The sequence below is a fragment of the Rhinichthys klamathensis genome, unplaced genomic scaffold (assembly GCF_029890125.1).
Source record: "Rhinichthys klamathensis goyatoka isolate OS25496 unplaced genomic scaffold, OSU_Roscu_1.1 h1tg000109l_1, whole genome shotgun sequence".
Lineage (NCBI taxonomy): Eukaryota > Metazoa > Chordata > Actinopteri > Cypriniformes > Leuciscidae > Rhinichthys > Rhinichthys klamathensis.
The window spans coordinates 3,195,946-3,215,543 of record NW_026606647.1 but is presented as its reverse complement, the minus strand read 5'-3'; the positions used below and the strand labels follow the sequence as shown (position 1 = coordinate 3,215,543).

The 19,598-nt window shown below is 39.1% G+C and overlaps 3 protein-coding genes across 3 annotated transcripts; 2 read left to right on the top strand and 1 right to left on the bottom strand.

Moving 5' to 3' along the window:
- The first annotated feature begins 918 nt into the window (after window positions 1-918).
- ankrd33ab (ankyrin repeat domain 33Ab) lies at window positions 919-5,052 on the top strand. The gene is made up of 5 exons (XM_056253687.1): window positions 919-1,116; window positions 1,672-2,060; window positions 3,180-3,309; window positions 3,607-3,747; window positions 4,235-5,052. Exons 2-5 carry the CDS (start codon window positions 1,791-1,793, stop codon window positions 5,050-5,052), a joined length of 1,359 nt encoding a protein of 452 aa, XP_056109662.1. The 5' UTR covers window positions 919-1,116; window positions 1,672-1,790.
- Window positions 5,053-6,515: 1,463 nt separating this feature from the next.
- si:dkey-195m11.11 (uncharacterized) lies at window positions 6,516-10,287 on the top strand. Its single transcript, XM_056254021.1, has 5 exons — window positions 6,516-6,618; window positions 7,293-7,343; window positions 8,244-8,576; window positions 8,675-8,986; window positions 9,938-10,287. The coding sequence occupies exons 1-5, from the start codon at window positions 6,597-6,599 to the stop codon at window positions 10,285-10,287; spliced, it is 1,068 nt and encodes a 355-aa protein (XP_056109996.1). The 5' UTR covers window positions 6,516-6,596.
- Window positions 10,288-13,116: 2,829 nt separating this feature from the next.
- krt4 (keratin 4) lies at window positions 13,117-17,994 on the bottom strand. Its single transcript, XM_056253919.1, has 9 exons — window positions 17,476-17,994; window positions 15,676-15,884; window positions 15,522-15,582; window positions 15,302-15,397; window positions 15,032-15,196; window positions 14,820-14,945; window positions 14,512-14,732; window positions 14,335-14,399; window positions 13,117-14,236 (listed from the first exon to the last, which is right to left on the bottom strand). Exons 1-9 carry the CDS (start codon window positions 17,875-17,877, stop codon window positions 14,088-14,090), a joined length of 1,494 nt encoding a protein of 497 aa, XP_056109894.1. The 5' UTR covers window positions 17,878-17,994; the 3' UTR covers window positions 13,117-14,087.
- Window positions 17,995-19,598: the final 1,604 nt, after the last annotated feature.

Here is a 19,598-nt window from a genome sequence, read left to right as displayed (position 1 = left end):
GACGTTACTACTTTCTACTCAAGGACCTTGACAGAAATGTAGTGGAGTAAAAAGTATGATATTTGTCTTTCAAATGTAGTGAAGTTAAAGTAAAAAGTTTCCTGATATCTGATCAAAGACAGCTTCACATTCCATATAATCCTCTGAACTAAATTGCCAGTGACATAAAACAAGCAATATATAAGACAAAAACACACAAAGTCCTGAAACACACCCACTGCATGTTTAACTTTATCAGCATTGGAGTCATAATAATTTTTGGTAACGCTTTAGATTACAGCCCGTAAAGTACTGCGTAATTAAAGCAATTTTACAGCGTAACCTTCGGTAATTACTAATTATAGTGTACCTATAATGTACTTACAATATAAGTATAAGGGAACAATATTTTAAGTTTGGGTAATAAAGGGGTAACAACCAGGAGAATTAAATTATTTATACTGTAAGTATTATAGAACTAAGGGGTACTTATTCTACTATTATGATATAACAATCTTACATTTGGGATCAATTTAGCAAGAACATATACTGCGTACCTTTTTGAAATAATGGTGAACCTGTATAGGCTTTATAAATGCATAATTACATAGTACTTTCCAGGCTGTAATCTAAAGCGTTACCTAATTTTTATATTTAAATGTTTGTCAGTATGAGACAGAGAGAAAGAAAAGGAGACCATTTTGAGTGTGTAATATAAAAATAAAGTACAGTTGTCAAACTTTTTTTTTTTAAATGCAGAAAGTTGGGTTATAGTATTTATAAGTAGCTGCATAAAAAGAATAGAAGTCTATGCAATGTCCCCATTTAGATAGCTAAGTAAATGTGTGTGTGTGTGTGTGTGTGTGTGTGTGTGTGTGTAAGTGTGAAAGGTGATTACGCTTCCAGTGCCTGTGTTGGGTCCTTTCTGATCCTGAAAGGCATTAGTCTAAACCTGAGGTGTTACGGAGCATGTATACACACCTCTATAGGATCACATACACACATGCACTACAAAGACATGAAGCTGTCTGTTGTATTTTCTGGGAGCTGAGGTTTCTGATAATAAGGACGTGAAAGTTGATTCAAAGTAGCAGTGCTCACCGAAGGCTCTTCTTTTCTTCTGAAAGGTGGACACAGGTGAGTTATACTCCATATTTATACAATATCTCTGTTAAATAAAGTAAAAAAAGAGCGTCATATTGGTACACTAGAGCTCTAAAGAGAATGTTTATTGCTGTATTGTTGTAATCTTTGGATTGTATTTTGCTATATTTTGCCTTGTGACATGCACAACTGGAGAAATGTTTTATTTATTGCTGTTTTGACAAATAGAAATACCAGTTTTGTAGCAAAACTAAATATGTTTACAACTTAAAATAGCTGTATAAATGTATATATATTAATGCTACAGTTCACTGAGGTAACATGCTTTTAAAGAGTACGTAAGCCTGTTTATTGGTCTCTGTGTATTTTAAGCCTGAGCAGACCAGATTTAGCCCTGACAATTAAAGCACAGCTCTCCCAGGCTAAATCCAGAGCTATTAAAACTCCCAATTTTCTCGCATCAGAAGCTTTTGAGTCAATTGAACTGTAATAGTTGCAATCGCTGCAAATTAATTATTTTTATGAAGGTTCTCACTTGGTTAGAGAGTCTTGTGGTTTATCTCTGTTGGTCTGTTTGCCTCAATACAGGGGCCGTAAACACTTGGAGTGCATTCCTTCACCTCAAGTTGCTGACCTACTACAGTCGCATTGGAACACTTTCCTCAAACGGCAGAAAAGATGATGTAGACAACATTAAACTCTGAGACATGGCAGCAGTTCATAGCTCTGCCTTTGAGGACCCAAACCTGGGGTCAGGCCCAGCTGACGATGAAATATCATTGTTGGAAGAGTCTGACTCTGGAAGTTTGCTCTCTGATGACTCTGTTCTCCCTGATTATGAACAAGAGAACAGGAAAAAGGGAACTGCCAACACACTATATGAGGCGTGTGTCCAAAACGATACAGAAGCACTGAAGAGAGTGTTGGAACGTGGTGTGACCCATGATGAGGTCATGGAAGTTGACATTAATGGCTGGGTAAGATTTTATAAGATATTGCAAATTAGTACTAAAGAGCATGGCACTGACTGTCTAATCACTGAGCAGAAAGGTCAGTTGCTATGGCAATAGTTTTTTTTAGGAGTGAGCTATGAAAGATTGAGGTAATCCATTAAAAATAACTTTTCAACCTTTCATTACAAATATATAACATCATTGTCAACCATTGATGTTTTGGTCTACCTTCGTATTGGTAGCACTTTATTTTACAGTACTTGCCTAAGAATGTACTGGGTAATATAAGGTAACAACATGGGTTAAAGGTAGGTTTAGTGGTAAGTTCAGGGTTAGTACCTAGTTATTATTGCAATTACCATATTAAGTAGCCTACATAGAATGCACATGGGGAGCATATTAGATGGCCTTAACTACTAACATGTTATACCTACAAGAAGACTATGGGTTTATTGTGTAATAAATGTTCTGTAAAATTCCCACATTTACTGTTTGTGGTTAGGAGTAAATGTAGGGTTAGAGTTCGGGGGTAAGGGTTTGGATTACAGTTAGAAGAAACGTAAACAGTGCAACAACAAATCTTATTTAAATGCACCCAGATGTATCTATGTATGTAATAAGTATATTGCATCAAACGGTTAAGTATAGTTAAGGCCACCTAATATAAAGTGTGACCAATGTTTTAAACAAATTTGTAGGTCATCGATAAAGGCTATTTCAACATGGTTTTCTATGGGAGTTTCAAATGTAGAGTAAAATGGGGTCTGAGGTATTTCTTGAAGAGACTTTTATGTTTAGTTTAAACTACAACTTGGACAACCATTGCAGTCTTTATGTAGCAACTTGTTAACAAAATTCATATTTGAGGTATGACTGGATTTCATTTGAAATTTAACAGCATGTGAAGTCAATTTAAGGAATATTAACAGACCTTATTGTAATCATGAATCAAAAAACCCTTATTAAATGATCGTTGGAAATTCCTGAACAAAAATATGCCTCGAAAAGTGTTGCTGGGTTATTATGGATTGATTGATTATGAAAGTGTTGCCTGTTGGTGTGGAGTGACCATGTGCTGCAGTCTGTCTCTAACCTTTTTAACTGTAAATTGATAGAGGTCCTTATAACATGATTCTCTTCTAGAATGGACTGATGGTGGCTGCATATAAAGGATTTCTTCCGATTGTTTATGAGCTGCACGGCTGTCCACACCTGGACATTAACCACCAAGACAATGACGGCAACACTGCTCTAATGATCGCTGCTCAAGCTGGTCAGTTACCGTGTGATGTCAATTCACTTTTTTGGATGGTTGTTAGAGGAGCTACGGCCTGGATTCTGCTGGCAGTCATAGCGTTACAGTATTTACAGCCTAATATTGTTGAGTTTTGTGAATATTGTTCAATAAGTATAATTTACATAAAATGGAGGTGTATTTGTATAAATGTTAAAGTTATGTTAAATACTATTTAAGGTTACTATTTACTGTTTAGGGAATTCACCCCATTTCTTTATTTTGTATATCTTCGGAAATACAATGTGAAAACGTTTTAAATCTTTCTGTACACAGGTAATGTCTCCATATGTAACTACATCATGAATTACTTCCCTGGAGCAGAGACAGAGATCAGAGACAACAGAGGATTCACTGCCCTCATTAAAGCTGCCATACAGGGCAGGACTGATGTGGTGGCAGCTCTTATAATGCACGGTTAGTAATTGAATACCCATGCTGATATGCTGGAAATTATCTCTGAGGTATGAGCATTTCACATACTGCTTATATGTTTATCATATCACTTGGTTGGGAGAGACAATAAATCACCAAATGGCCCACATAGCCAATCAAGAATGGCATATGCTGGCATAGACCCAGTTCACCTCAGTAGCACCTATTGGATTAATTAAGCAGCCACGCATAAGATCCGTGGCAAGGTGCAAAATTAGTTCTTCTGACAGCATTTTAGACAAACACTTTCTTTTTTTTTATACCTAAAATAATTGTGCATCTAAACTAATCTCAATCTGTTTGCATGACATGACTTTCCTGTTCTCTCCACATTATTCTTTAAATTACTCAGGCCTGTCAATGTGCACATTTTAATGTAATCTTTAAATGTCCAGCTGTACTCTGCTTCAGCAGCATCCTCTAATACACAATATTCTTTTTTTTAATTCTCTGTATTGTTCTATCTTAGGTGCTGATTTAAATGCTGTAGACACCAACCGTGGTAAATGTGCACGTGACTGGGCACTGAAAACAGGTCGCTTTGACACACTGACACGTCTGCGCCACCTTGTACTCCATCCCACAGCGGAACAGTTCTGTGACACCTACGTCCCAGAGTGGCCCAACCTTAAGTTGCTGGTCAGCAAAACAACAGCCAATAAGAGTGCTGGCCAGAAGTTGACTCATCATCTCAAGAGTACGTTCGGTTTCAGTTTCCCACGCGACCCACAGGAAAATGGCGTCATGGATCACATGGTGCGAATGACCACCAGCCTACACAGCCCGCTCATAGCCACAGCCACACGCCCGCTTTGCCCGAGCAGCCCTCCACAGGTAGGTAAACGTCGGCTGGCTGTGGCTGAGCTGATGCAGAAGCACTCAGAGAAACAGCTGGAGGAGAGTTCACTGTGCCATCGAAACAGCTCCATCTCCAGCTTTTCTCCATCTACCCACTCTGTCGAGTCCGTCTCTGTGTCCTGCTGTGCCGATACAGAGAGGCGTGGAAGTGTGCTGTCCATTGCTCAGTCCGGTATGCGCACATTCATCCCTCGTAGCGTAGCGTCAAGGCGCAACAGTGTTTTCCCCTCGGGCTGTATCCCACAGATCAAAGTCACTAAATCCTCTGAGCCCACCCCAAAGAAAGTGAAGAAGAATAAAAGGCAGAAAGGTTACCTGGAGCCTCCAAAGTGGAAGTATAAGGAGGCCAAGGATGAGAAGAAGAAAGAGAAGAAAGCGTTAAAGGAAAAAGAAGAGAAAGAAAAGGATAAAAGAAAAAAGAAAAAGTGATGACTAAGGATTTTTGAAATCTTTTAAACTCTGATAAGCACTCAATGAGGGTCTAGATGCCCTCAGTGTTGTGGGGCAATGCTTGATGACAGAATCAGTGAAGCAATGCAGTGAAGAACGCATGGGACCTGAGAAGAAGTGCATTTTGAAACCTCAGCGGTACAGTCCTGTCTCACGAAATCATTTCCTACTATTATTGGCAGTTGAAAGGGGAAATGTATCTATGATCATTTCAGTCCGTCTCAAAGGCTTAAGCAAACAGTTTAAGATATCTGATTGGATGATATCTTGCAATATATGATAGTTCCTAAATGTATTCTGCATTATGTATTTAAATAAACACCTACATAATCAGAACTGAATTGTGCTATAAATATTTCAGTTCATATATTGAACAATTTAATTAGGCATAGTCCATCACTAACATATAATTAAAAAACAACAACAAATTAACCATAGCTTATCTACACAATTATATATTTAAATGCTGTGGATTCCATATTTGCAAAATTATCCCACAGCAGACGTGCAGACGTAATTCAGCTGCTAATAAAATGAACATTTAGAGGTTTTATACAGTGTGAACTCTAACAAAATGCTATCATGACTGACTTGATCATGTATTATGTTTGTAAATATGTATGATCTATTGTAAGATGCTGTAAATATGATTTAATAAACTATGTATCCTGTAGTACACAAAAATGGTCTTATTAGGCTTTTTCTCACACTAGCTCTCTTCCACCTGTGTGGATCTCTGACAGAACGCCAGGGACAAATGTGACTGAACAGTCTGTAATCTGCTCTCTCACAGTTATACAACACAACCATCCTAAGAGCAGCAGTAAAGCCATGCAGGATTAGAGATCTAACCGGGTCACTCAGGTTAAGCAGAGGCCTCTGTCTAAGTTTGGCTTTTAAAGGACGTGCTTTGGAATCACTTTTGTAGTGACAAGATCTTCATCAACAAGGGGAGAGAAATACTGTGCACCCAGTATTACAAAGAAAAAGGATTCGATTTGAAATAAAAGACAAGCAGAATGTGGGAATGTGCAGGGGTATACAATTTAAAAAGAAATATGATGCGATCAATTTTCTATTGTATGGACAGAGGTATAAATATAAGTTATGGCTAATGTGAAAATGTAAGTGAATTGTGCTGGGAAAAAAATCTAAAAATTTCAAGTGTGCAAATAACACTGTTCTTGGTGATTTATTTAAGCCTTTATCATCCTAATGCAAAACTAAAAGAAATAAACAGATGAAATATAATACAAAAATAAAAAATATATTTTAAATAGAATTATTGTGAATATATTTCACACAGTATATAGTGGACTAAAAGGTTATTTTACAGTAAATAAAAAAAAAACTGTCACATCCTTTTTTGGGGGTCAATATCCTCTTTTTTTTGTTGGTGGACTTCCTGTTAGTTACTCAATGCAGTGTTTCGCCAGGTGGGTATTTTTGCTCAGCTTTGTTGTGGATTTAAGTTTTCATTCGCATTGTCACAGTTTCATTTACTGGTACATTTACCTGTCAGGATGTTTCTCCCCAACACAAGAGGTAAGTGTTTATTTCATTTTCCTGATGTTTTTAAAGTAAATCTTGCTCATCTCATTGCATTGCAGTACATTGTCCATCAGTGGAACATTTAATTAAATTGAGCTAATTAACGCAATAACATGTAGCTCTGATTTCCAGTTAACGATTGTTGTTTTCAGTTCATTACATTTGCAACTAATGGTATAAATTTGATGTCAGGGCTACCCAGTGAACTTGCATTATTCTCCCCCATTTCTTTCTGCAACAAGATATACAATGTATTTGCATTTATTAGAAGAGAACTGGCTTGATAGATAGAGCTGGCACTATTATTGATTCTGAAAATATCATCATACGTCCCCATGCTTGAGCTAATAACATTTGCATTCCAGTTAGCAGGACTGTTTAGATGGAGACCAGTCAGTTTAGCCAATTAAGCCATAAGTGTTGAAAACAGTACTCCTCTAAATCTTGAGTTTGTTTGACTCATAATAATATACTTTTGTAAAGTAAAAATATATTTTCAACCAGTAGTCTAAAACTATATTAAGGGTTTAAATATTTTTGGGGGGTTTAAATAATGTCTTGTTGTTTGTTTCCCCCATGTATAAAATGTTGAAACTTGCACATTTCATGTACTTAAATTTGGGAAGTCCTGTTTTTCACAGTATATTGCAATCGCTCTTTCTTCATAGTGCTAGCTGTGGTGTGCTGGATAATGTGTGTGAGAATCACAGTGTCCCAGGGTAAGAATCATTTCACCTGAATAACCTACTCCTGCACAGAGGCAGAAGCACACATATTATATGGTCAGTACAAGGGAAGAATGGCAATTTTGTTTTCTATTCAGGTGACAGGTCACATAATCTTGCATATGTCATGCTGTTTATAGAAGTGCTGAATTCTCACCAACTTAAAAGCCTAAAAAGTTGCTACATAAATGTGTAAAAATGTGAATGATCATAAAGTCTGATAAATAACAGTATTCATAATGTTAAGTTCATCATGCCTGCACTAACTTATGCAGGTTCTCTTTTTATTGTGCAACTACACTACAGTTCAACGGTTTGGGTCGATCATAATTTAAAATGTGTTTGAAAGAAGTCTCTATTACAATTACTAATACCTCTTTTTTTATTTTAACATATTTTGAAATTTTAAAAGCTGATTACTGCAGTCTTCAGTGTTGCATGATCTTTCATGTGCTGATTTAGTGCTTAAGCAGATGTGCTGCTTAATATTTCGGTGGAAACTGATAAATTTTTCTTTTCAGGATTCTTTGATGAATAGAAAGCTCAAATGCACAGCATTTATTTGAAATAGAAATCTTTTGTAACATTTTCTGTATTTACTGATCAATGTCCTTGATGAAAGTAATTTATTTTCTCTTCTTTTCCAAAATACCCAAACTTTTGAACCGTAGTGTATGTGTGACTTCAAATGGCCTGTTAAGGTCAGTGCAACATAAAATCCTAACACTAAATAAAAACAAATCCCATGATTATGCAGTTTGCTGATTGATTTGAAATGAACAAGCACACATTAACTAAATGAAAAACTATAAATTCTGGTCCAATATTGCATTAATATGTATTGTCCTCCCTTTTCTTTTTCTGTTCCTTTCTCATTCTGTCTCTCACCTCTAGCATCTGTTCCAGCCCCTAAACTCAAGTTCACATACTGGGTGAATGAAAGTAATATTGTGCTAAACACTTTATTACATGTTTCCTGTGACGCCCCTAGCGGTGCTCCGTATCCTCTAACTGTGTCTGTGGGCAAGCTGGAAAGCTCCTCACAGACCCCAGAGACCACAGAACCCTGGGTGACCTCTGAGGTCGTCAAATATCCGACTTCAGTGGGTTTCAATATCCCCGCAATAGCCAAGTACGAAGGGAAAATGGTGTGCTGGTACCAATCCACTCGAACTGAACTGAAGAATTCTTATTCTGAATTCAGTAACACTGTTCCCTTGGTCGTATGTAAGTTTGATTATGCATAGATAAGTGTGTTTTTACAAAATATATTAGAAAATTTCTACTGAAATGTCACTCTATTTGTCTCTGTTTCCCTTTACCAGCTGCCCTCCCTCCTCCCAAAGTGTCTTTGCACCCCAATCTCTTTCTTGTGGGTGGGAATTACACTGTGTACTGTAATTCAACCGCTGGTCCAGTCACAAACTTCACATTGAGTCTGTATTACCGCATCCTCCCTGTCACACCCGGAACCAACTGGACCTTCGCTGGTTCGGTGTTTCTCACAGATGGCACTAGTATCTATTTAAGACAGACGAATGCAGTCGTCCAAATAGAGTTTGTCTGCACTATGGAGATGTTGTACAGTGGAAAAGTTTTGCATTCACTGCAGTCTAACATTGAGCAAGCCTTTCCAGGTACAGAGAAGCAATGCATTTCTTTGTATGAATGAGAGTTAATATGTGTGCTTATGTACACACACACGGTCCAAAGATTGACTCAGAAGACTTAAAGGAGAACTCCGGCGCAAAATGAACCTTTGGTCTAATAAAACATTGGTACCCACACGAAGACAGTAACATAATGAGGGTCCCTACATGCAAAACGAAGCATTGAGAACTTTGTAAGTGTACAGACCGTTTAATACGAAGATAAAGATAAAGACAGTCCACTTCGTGTATACAGACAGGAGCCATCTTTGGAAAACAGTCTCGACTAATCAAACCACGAACGCCATTCATACAGTTCAGAAGTTCACTGAACTTCATACAGTTCAGCTCACTTAGCACGTCGTTCGTGGTTTGATTAGTCGAGACTGTTTTCCAAAGATGGCTCCTGTCTGTATACACAAAGTGGACTGTCTTTATCTTCTTATTAAACGGTCTGTACACTTACAAAGTTCCCAATGCTTCGTTTTACATGTAGGGACCCTCATTATGTTACTGTGTTCGTGTGGGGCTATTTTGAGCCTTGTTAGTGGTATTAACTAGCGATTTCTTTTTACTTATTATATGCCCCCATTACTAGCGTTATACGCTAAACAGTTTTTAGAGATAAAACTCTTTACATTCGATTATCATGAAAACAAATCTCAGAGAACGGTTGACTAGGTACCAATGTTTTATTAGACCAAAGGTTCATTTTGCGCCGGAGTTCTCCTTTAATGGAGCTCAGGATATTTATTCTAAACCTCTTTAGGATAAATATAAAAATGAATTAAAGAGAGTATTAAACTGTAAAATTAATATGGATAGCATAGTTTAGATAATATTGTCCTGAGATTTCCTTTCCCATGTGTTTATACACATTTCAAGTGCACCTATGTTTTCTAAAGACATGGTGCATTGTCTTCCCTTGTGCTCCATTAGAAGAGCTTCCGGTTCGCCTCTGGGAGCAAGATCGTGGAGAAAGCTGTCTGGGATACCTGGATGTCAAGCTCAAAGGCAAGTGGGAACCGGTTTGTCAGAAGGAAGTTGATACCGTAGCCGATGCATCTGCCGCTATTGCTACGGCTAAAGTGGTGTGCAGGGAACTAGGATGTGGGCATGTGCTGGAGTGGAAGAGGATTTTGGAAAACAACCGGCATTTCTCAAACACAATCGGGGGTATCAGATGCAGTGGGAAAGAAGAAAAGACCAGAGATTGCCCAATGAATGAAATTGAATTGTGCAAAAAGGGAGGCATTCTCTACATAGTTTGTTCAGGTGAGACAGATTGAGATTAATAATAAAAAAAATGCAATGTCATTTTACCCGAAAATGTTTTAAAGACCCCATGAAATGTTTTCATGAACCATAATTTGCTTGCTAGTACTATTAGAGGGGTAAACCTGGACAAAAATATGTGTAGTGCAAGATGAATCATCAACATTTTGCCCCATCTTCCCAGAAGAGAGAGTTTTTTTTAATGCAAATTTTAATGTATGTGTCCTGTATATCAGCTAAAGGTTAATTATGTTGACTTTTACGAGTACACTACCTAGCATATAAGCTTATGTATGGCTTTATAAAAATGGTCCAAAAGCCACAAAACACCAATTCATGTGGTCTGACTAATTCCCGCATACTTTGTACCTTTCTAATAAATGTCTTTCTTCCACTCTCCTCTTTGCCAGATGCATTGCCCCCTCCTAAACTGTCTGTGATGACTTACGGTCCTGTCCCTAAATTGTATGTCAGGGATAAACAAAATGTGGAAATCTCCTGCTCCATTGACTCAGCTTATTTAAAACCAAGAGACTATGTAACTCACCCCATTCACACTTGTACTGTTACACTGAATTGTTTTATAATTACATTGCAAATATTGTTTCTGGAACATATGCAGCAGTTTTCTTTACAATAGTCTTTTCTTTCCTGTTTAGGGGTACATCGTGTTTAGAAAGGATGGTACTGGTTTTAGAGAAATGTACATAAATCCAGGCACCTCTGCGTCTATCACACAGTATGACAAAGTGGCTGGAGAATATGATTGTGTATACCAACTTTATTCTTCAAAAATTAAACCTATGTCTCAGCCCAGCAATACAGTCTTCATTTACAGTGAGTGCCTATAAACAACTAACTTTTTAATCCATGATAACTAACATGAATTACTTTGTTTCAGCAGTTTTTTTGCGTCTAGTCATGCTCTTGATCTGCAATCTATGTTTAATGTAGAATTTTAAAGAACAAACACCAGGGGTCAGTGCTGAGCTACTAATTTGTCATTTTTACATAATTAAAAATAACACCTAAAGAATGAAGTTCTTTCTTTCAAGACCCCTGTCATATCAGTAACCTAATAAAAGCTGTTTTATTTTTGATGGAGCAGGTCACTTCTTAAGGACTGATAGGTTAAACAAAGTTTTAACAATGTTTGCCACAATATTCATTTCCGCCACACTGGAAAGGTCCTTTGGTTTAAAATGTAACTTTGACTGTGTCCCTAAATGTTGTCCTGACTTTGCCATACTTTGATGTTTACTTCTGTTTGTCTTTTGCAGTTTACAATCCTCCGGATCCGGCACCAATTGTTGCAGGTGTTCTCACAACTGTTATTGGGGTAGCAATTCTGACATATATTTGTGTCTATAGAACCGCGACCCAAGAGGTACAGGGCAATGAGTTTCCAGCACATTCCCAGGACCCTGCAACAAATACTGAAAACCCAGATAACAATGTCTACATACCACAGCAACTGTAGACCAAAGAAAAATAATTTATGGCTTGAAATTTGTTCAACTTCACTATAGAAATATTTCATCCCAATTTTCCACATGAAATATGACGTTTGATGAATATTGAGAAATGTTAAGAGGTGAATTTTGCAATGCAGTTGTACAAAGAGTTCCTGGAAAGGTTCATTAACCCTTTAAATTTTTTTCTCTGTGTTTTTATTGCTCTTAGGGCATGAAAAACGAGATTTGAACAAGATAATTTTAAAACAGTGTGCTTTTGTTTTTGACTGAAGATATACTGTAACATAATAAAATAGTAATACTGAGTGTATTTAACAAGACAATGAATACAATTATATAAAATCATGTGAAAACCAAACTCAGACTATGTAGAAAAAGCTTATGCTCCCAAGCTATATTAGCTCCCATTAGCTGATAATTCAAATTATGTACAAAATGGACAAATTTCTACCATAGCTCTCCTCTCAGAGAAAATCTACATTGATCTATTGATGTTTTCAGACTGTGTAAAAGGTGATCAGGTGTTTTCAATCTCATGTAACACATTACAAGTAATATGTATTATTGTATCTGAAATATAGCTAGTGAAGGATGATGTCCAATTTAGTGGACAGATGATTAATCAGAATTTCCTCCCAATCTAAAATCAATACTTGGAAAATGTAACAATTATATGACTCCATGGATGTTACAACTTTTTTTTTTTTTACCTGCAAGTGCCTCCTAGGAAAGAAGGAATATATGGATTTTCCGGAGCAAGTCAGCTGTCATACATCTTGGTTTGGAGAAATAAAATCCACATACAACGGCTTGCCACTTGGTGACAGTGTATAGATGCACTAGTGTCCACTGTAGTGGTTGATGTGCAATGCCATCAAAACCTATGCATACTCAAGAAAATGGCTTTTTGAATAGCTGTCCACTATGCATGAAAGGGTTAAAAGAGAATTTTTAGACATCAAAATTTGGCTTCATAAAGGAAAGTGGGACGAAGTTAACGTGGCTAAAACTATATCTTGAAAATGAACTAACCTAGTGTTTTAAGAGTATTAAGAATAAGGGAGTTTGTAATGGTTGCAATAAGTAAGTTCTGCCTTGCAAGATGCTTAACATGTTTGGCAGGATTTTAATGAAGACTAATTGAGGAAATAGAGCCAAGTGTCATCATCATAGTTTAAGGCCAACATAAGTGAAAATATATATCAACAACTTAAAATATATATATATATATCTGTTTAAATATCTTTTACTATTTATAGTTTCTTGGTGGTTCCATTGTCTAATTTTAAGCCATATGCAGCTTTTTGATGATTTGAAAATGTAAGGGACCCAAACAAAAAAAGCAGTGAAAAACAAAGCAAGGCAAAACTTGTGGTCTCAGATTTATTGTATTTAGAAGTTGGTGTCAAGTCAATCAATACAAAATAAATCTGGTTGAACATGATTTCAGTGTTGTTGCATTTTTCCATTTATAACAGGGATTGTAAAATATGCTCTGGAAGCAGTTTGAATACTGGGGAAAGTGTAAGGTAGTACAGTCACCACACAGTAAATGGAGCTCTCAGCTTCCCACTCAGCAAGTCCTCAAAGTTAAGGAGGGATGGTCACCAGAAATGCCATTGTGCCTATTTTTTGCTGTAACCGATCTTCCTTGAATGTGAGGTAGCTGGACTTTGGTAGCCCACAAGTCATTGTCATCAGTTACAGGTTGTAGGTCATGTTTTTATAGCAAATCGGTAAACTGACACTGTCAACTAAACTAGTATTAGTCAATATTAGTCAACATATTAGTCAACTAAAATACAGCAGGGAGTTGTAACACAGCACAAAACGTTCAACCAGGACTTTCAGGACCTGTATAACACATCCCTGATCCAGTAAAACCATGATAATGCTTGTGGTCATGCTAATGAGACTTGAAATCCTATTGTTGGTTTAAGGCCTAATTCACTTCAGTGGTTTCTATGAGTATTTCATTCAAGTTTCTCTTTCCCCATACATACCAGTGCAGAAATAAAAATTCAGTGGCTGGGAATACTGATTCTCCATTAAATTCTTCCTGGTGTCATTTAAGTGTAGTTGCGTTGATGATTTAAAATGGTAGTGATACCACCAGACAATAGATTATTGGTTAAGGGTCACTACCATCAACGCACAGAATAACCTAAAACATATTTTGTTTTTAGAAATCATTGTCCTCATCTCCTCATTAATAGGGGATAGCTGTCTGGCTAGAATATAGCACCAAAGATGGTTTGAGTTGAAGAAAGGTTTGAAGTGATCTGGTTGCAGGTAAGGAATGTGGGACGCTTGGTTAGGTTGGGTTGGAGGGCTTCTCCTTAATAGCGTCTGCTGCTGACAGAGCTGGTTTTGCTGATGGAGCTGCCACCATATCCTGAACCCCCACTGTATCCTGAACCACCTCCGAATCCTGAACCACTGCTAAAACCGCCACCATAGCCAAATCCAGAGCCACTACCAGAGAAACCTGCAAGAGAATGAAGGTTCAGAAACATACCGACATGACCTGGAGAATAAGATAAAAAAGGTGGATTGATTGAGAGCGATTGAGGAAGATTTACTTACCAGATGACAGACTTCCAGAGGTCTGCTGCACATGAATGGTGGCTGAAGATCCACCGCTGGTCAGTCTGAGTAAAGAATATGACAGATTTGCTTAGTGATGTTTTTCAACACCCAGAGGTTGGTGGAAAAGTTCTGAGAGTGTAAATATCAGAGAAACACTTTTTTAACACTTCCTACCTGTTCTCCTCTCCCTCCAACAGCTTCCTGTAGGTGGCGATCTCAATGTCCAGGGCCAATTTGACGTTCATGAGTTCCTGGTACTCACGCACCTGGCGGGCCATGTCTTGCTTGGCCCTCTGGAGGGCTTCCTCAAGCTCCTTGATGCGGAGCTTGGCGTCCTTCACTGCCAACTCTCCACGCTCCTCAGCCTCAGCGATCTGAGCCTCCAAGTTGGTACGCTAAAATGACAACAACGTACATAAAGTCAGCTTTTTCACATAAACAGAATGTGAAATATTTTTGTATCAATCCTTGCTCATCATTACTTGTCCCTTGACGGCATCAATCTCATTCTGCAGGCGGGAGATCATACGGTTGAGATCAGCAATCTCAGCCTTGGTTGAGCGGAGGTCCTCACCGTATTGACCAGCAGAGGACTGCATCTCCTCGAACTGTAACACATATTGAGACAATGAGTAGTTACGTAGCTACAGATGAGGTGGGCTTCAAGAGTTGAACCTATAAGAGCTTGACCCACCTTCTGTTTGTACCAGCTCTCTGCCTCGGCACGGCTGCGGTTTGCAATGTCCTCATACTGAGCACGAACTTCAGCCACAATTGAGTCCATGTCCAGGTTTCTGCTGTTGTCCATCTCTACAACAACTGACGTGTCCTTGATCTGAGACTGGAGCTCACGCAGTTCCTGCAAACCCAGACCAAACAATCTGTAAATTGCACGCCATAACAAAGCAGCAGTACTATATGCTATGTAGCTTTTGTTGGCCAAACACAACAGAATTGAACTTACAGCCTCATAGACTGCCCTGAGGAAGTTGATCTCATCTTGAAGAGCATCAACCTTGGCCTCAAGCTCAACCTTGTTCATGTAGGCTGAATCAACATCCTGAAAAAAAAATGAGAGGACATTATACCCCATTGCTGTTACAAAATAAGACGGAAAAAAAAAGCTTAATGCAGTGAAAAAGGAAGATAACCCCCACCCATTCAAAAATATGAATGGTCATTACCTTCTTGAGCAGGACAAACTCATTCTCTACGGAAGCACGCTTGTTGATCTCATCTTCGTATCTGTTAAGAGATGGGAAAATGTAAGTAAATCAATTCTGTTCTCAGTGTTTTATCGGTTAAATTATTCACCTTCAAAATTACAACTTCACTCACTTGTTCTTGAAGTCCTCAACCAGGCCCTGCATGTTCTTCAACTCTCCTTCCAGCTTAACCTTCTCATTTCCCAAGCCATCGAGCTGTCTGCGCAGGTTAGAAATGTAGGCCTCAAACATGGCATCGATGTTAGAGCGGGTGGTGGTCTGTTCTTGGAGGAGACTCCATTTGGTCTCCAGCATCTTGTTCTGCTGTTCCAAGAAGCGCACCTGGGGGGGAAAAGTAAGACATTAATGATGTTTTTGTTTATGATTTTTACCGTCAAGCTCCTTAAATGGGTGTTAAACGTAGTTGAGGAAGATTGCATTCTGAAAAAAAAAAAAAATGACTGAATGAAGGGGAGTCTGGCTTGTATGCCTCCTTTGTAGTGCTGGCTCTTTAAGTCTCTTTGTGTATGCTCTCTGGAAGCATTGTTTAAGGGAATATAAATGGTCATGATGAGTCATTTAAGCTGGTATTTTTTTCCTGAAGGGGGAAGTGAGGGAAGGGGGAGGGGAAGGTGAGAGTGGACTGACTGGGTGTGGCAGTGCTGTACACAAGCTACATACTCCTAGGCTGGAAAAAAAAACTTTCAGTAATGGCCTCGCCCCAAGCCTGCATTGCTTCACAGATAAAACAGCAACATCAGAGAAACAAGACGTACCTGCCACACCCTAGGGCAGGTTTTGTGCGTGGTCTTTGGAGATCAGCCATACCTGACAGCACCTGTCTAGCTAATCTACTAATTTTTTTTTCTAGATGTCTGCAGTATGTACTCTCGAAATATTAATGCCCTATTTCTCAAGACTTCTTGATTTAATAATCTTAATTTAACAATGATTTACATTTCCTTGTTATCTTAAACCTCAGAAAAGGCTCAAAGGTAACCTGACCTGTAACCTACTAGCAAGTTATAAAGCAGGGTAAACGTTTAGAGCATCTAGCATCTATGGCCGAGGTGACTCATCCTGGTCACACACTGCTTACTGCAAATTCTCCCACAGGCACTAAAAAATAAAGGTGTGTGTGTGTAGACTGCATGCGCTTTAGGGTGTGTCTTCTGTCCACATTCACTCCGAAAGTTATGAAGTGTTTGTTTGCATCCAAATATGGGTGTAACATACAGCTGACTTAAGTGAAATAAAAATGCACAGCACAAAGGGATCAAAATGACTATCAATTTCACAAGCTGTGTGATTTTTTTGCGGTGTAATAAAGTCTAGACTTTGGACTATGCACACACTGGATACTAGTAGCACTCTCTATATATGTGTGTAATTATGACTCACATGGTTGCTAGGTTATTACCTAAACTCCACCCATGTTTGGATAGCTCCACACATGGGTTTTTTGAGGACTTTTTTCCAAGGCTAAAGCCATACCGAGAGAGATCTAATGGAAATGGTTTAACATTTTGTAGAATTTACATTATCTTATTTGCTGAACACTACTACTATGCTTGTACTGCCCAATTAGTAAATATACGACCACACAGGCCTCTGGTGTAAGCAGATGCATTTTTTTACAACTAATAAAAAAGCCTGCAGATATTCTTAAAGAATGCTGTTGTGCAAGGCAAAACATATTTAAGTGTCACTCAATTTATAATTTTTTACAGCTGCAAGCTTTTATGGTGTGTAGTAACACTTGCGGCATTCAGTGTTAAGAGCCACTGGTTCAAAGGTCATACTTAGTAATAAAATGAGAATTCTGCATTTGAATGCACTCCAGGCACTGTGCAGAGCTATGTCATTTCATATATTTGCATAAAATGTAAAAGACATTGTCATTATAAGAGAGAACAAATGCATGAATACTCACTTTGTCAATGAATGATGCGAAGCGGTTGTTGAGGGTCTTGATTTGTTCTTTCTCCTGAGTGCGGACAGCCTGAATCGTGGGGTCAATTTCCAGGTTGAGGGGGGTCAACAGGCTCTGGTTGTAAGTTACAGCAGTGATGGGAGCTGGAATGAAGCCCATGCCTCCACCGAGACCTCCACCAAAACCACCACCATATCCTCCACCCATGCTGCTGCTGCTGAAGCTGTAGCTGCTGCCTCCAGCACCGAAGCCTGGGCCGGCACCCACGCCAGATCTCCTGACAGAGCTGACCCTGCTAGAGCCGACGGGAACAGCATAGGCTGACTGGCTGGAGTAGCTCTTTCTGACAGAGCCACCGCTGCTGCCGCCCATGCTGTAGCTGATAGACCTGGTGCTTGCCATGGTGCCTGTGTCTTTTAGTTGCTGAGATGGAGGTACGAGAGTGCTCTTTAAGAGAGGAGTGGAGTGGAGGAGGTTACTCACAAAGGAGAGTCAAAGTCCCTCTGTGTGTCTCTCTGCAGCTGGCTGACCGATTTTATACACACACTGAAAGGGGGGTTTGGGGGCGGAGCCAGCCACTTCACACACACACACACACACACACACACACCCACACACACACACAGATTTACTCTTACACACACCCTACCTGTTAGACAGGTACGGAGAAAAAGTTTAAGATAAATGGTGTCACACCCAGCCCCAGGCTTTGCCCTTGGTGGAGTGAGAAAATGAGAGGAGAGGCAGAGACTTGAGGACAGACATTCCAGTAAAACTCTGAAAAAAAATCCGTCAAGACTGTGTAATTCTCACAGTCTGCCAGCGGGAGTGTTTCTGCCTCAGTATCTGGTTGGCTGGGCAGCCGTAGAGAGTGAGTTAACCTCTGCTCTTTTCAGCAGGGTGGGGCACATTGCAACTTTCACATTTATGAATGGCCTTTTTCCATCTACTTTTGCCAGTGTTTGGAAATGGCAGGGCTTTTTCCCCCCAAGAGAAGAAGAGTTGCATTGTTGAGATTTGCAAGGGAAAAAGAACAGCGAGTGGAGTTTCCGTCAGTTTTTGATATTGGAAAATCTGCACACACTCTTCTGCACTGTAGCGCTAGCGGCTAATGCAGCTAATGTATTTTAGGACTCTAAACTCCACCATATGTTTGTACTTATGAGTGTGTGTGTTTGAGGTGGAGCAAAGTAGTGTGATAGAGCTGGGAGAAAACAACTGCGAGAAAATTTGCCACAAAAGTACAGTACATTTCGCTCTACCTTTAAACTTCTTCATGATCACTCATACAGGGTTCCCACGCAATACACCCAGCACAGTCAGACCATTTCTCATTTCCAGTTAAAGGCAATATGATAAGCCAACGGTTGGGTGTCACAGCCACCATTGCATATTACACAATCATCTACAGCTATCATGACACTATGATAGTATCAGTAACCAGGTGTGAAAGGTCTGAGATCATGGTGCAGCAATCATCGCTTTGTCAGAGTGTTTGTGATGAGTAATAAGCTTTAGCTATGTCTTTAGCTATGGTGTGCACAAGCCCCTTTAAAGACGTCAGACGGGAAGGTAAGGCAAGAGAATGCATGTCCGGGCTGGATCTCCGGGACATTGTAGAGAGAGTTTACTGTAGCAAACCATTACAGTAATCAGACAAGGGTTTGGCCTGGGGTTTGACTAGAGACTGTAGGCTATCTGCAGGGTGCAGACTCATCATCGACTTTTTGGAAATTATTCATATGCACGTATTGTGGTGTGCAAGCATGTTTTTGGGCTTGGGCTTGGCACCTTGGAATTACTACAATGCAGTAAGCACCCACATTTTCTTTGCTATTTCTGTGTCAAGGGTGATGACAGGAGATGTTACAAAATGATATGCACACACACACACACACACACACACACACACACACACACACACACACACACACACACACACACACACACACAGGGAGATATATAGAACACAAATGAGCATTTATCTTTTCTTTTTTTAATTGCGTACACACTAGTGGTTCTTGAGACCCACTCAGAGAAAAAATTCACTCATATACCTAATCTTCAGACCAAGTCTGCAAAAGTGCAAGCACGTTATATGTTTTACACTCAGTTTGCAATTG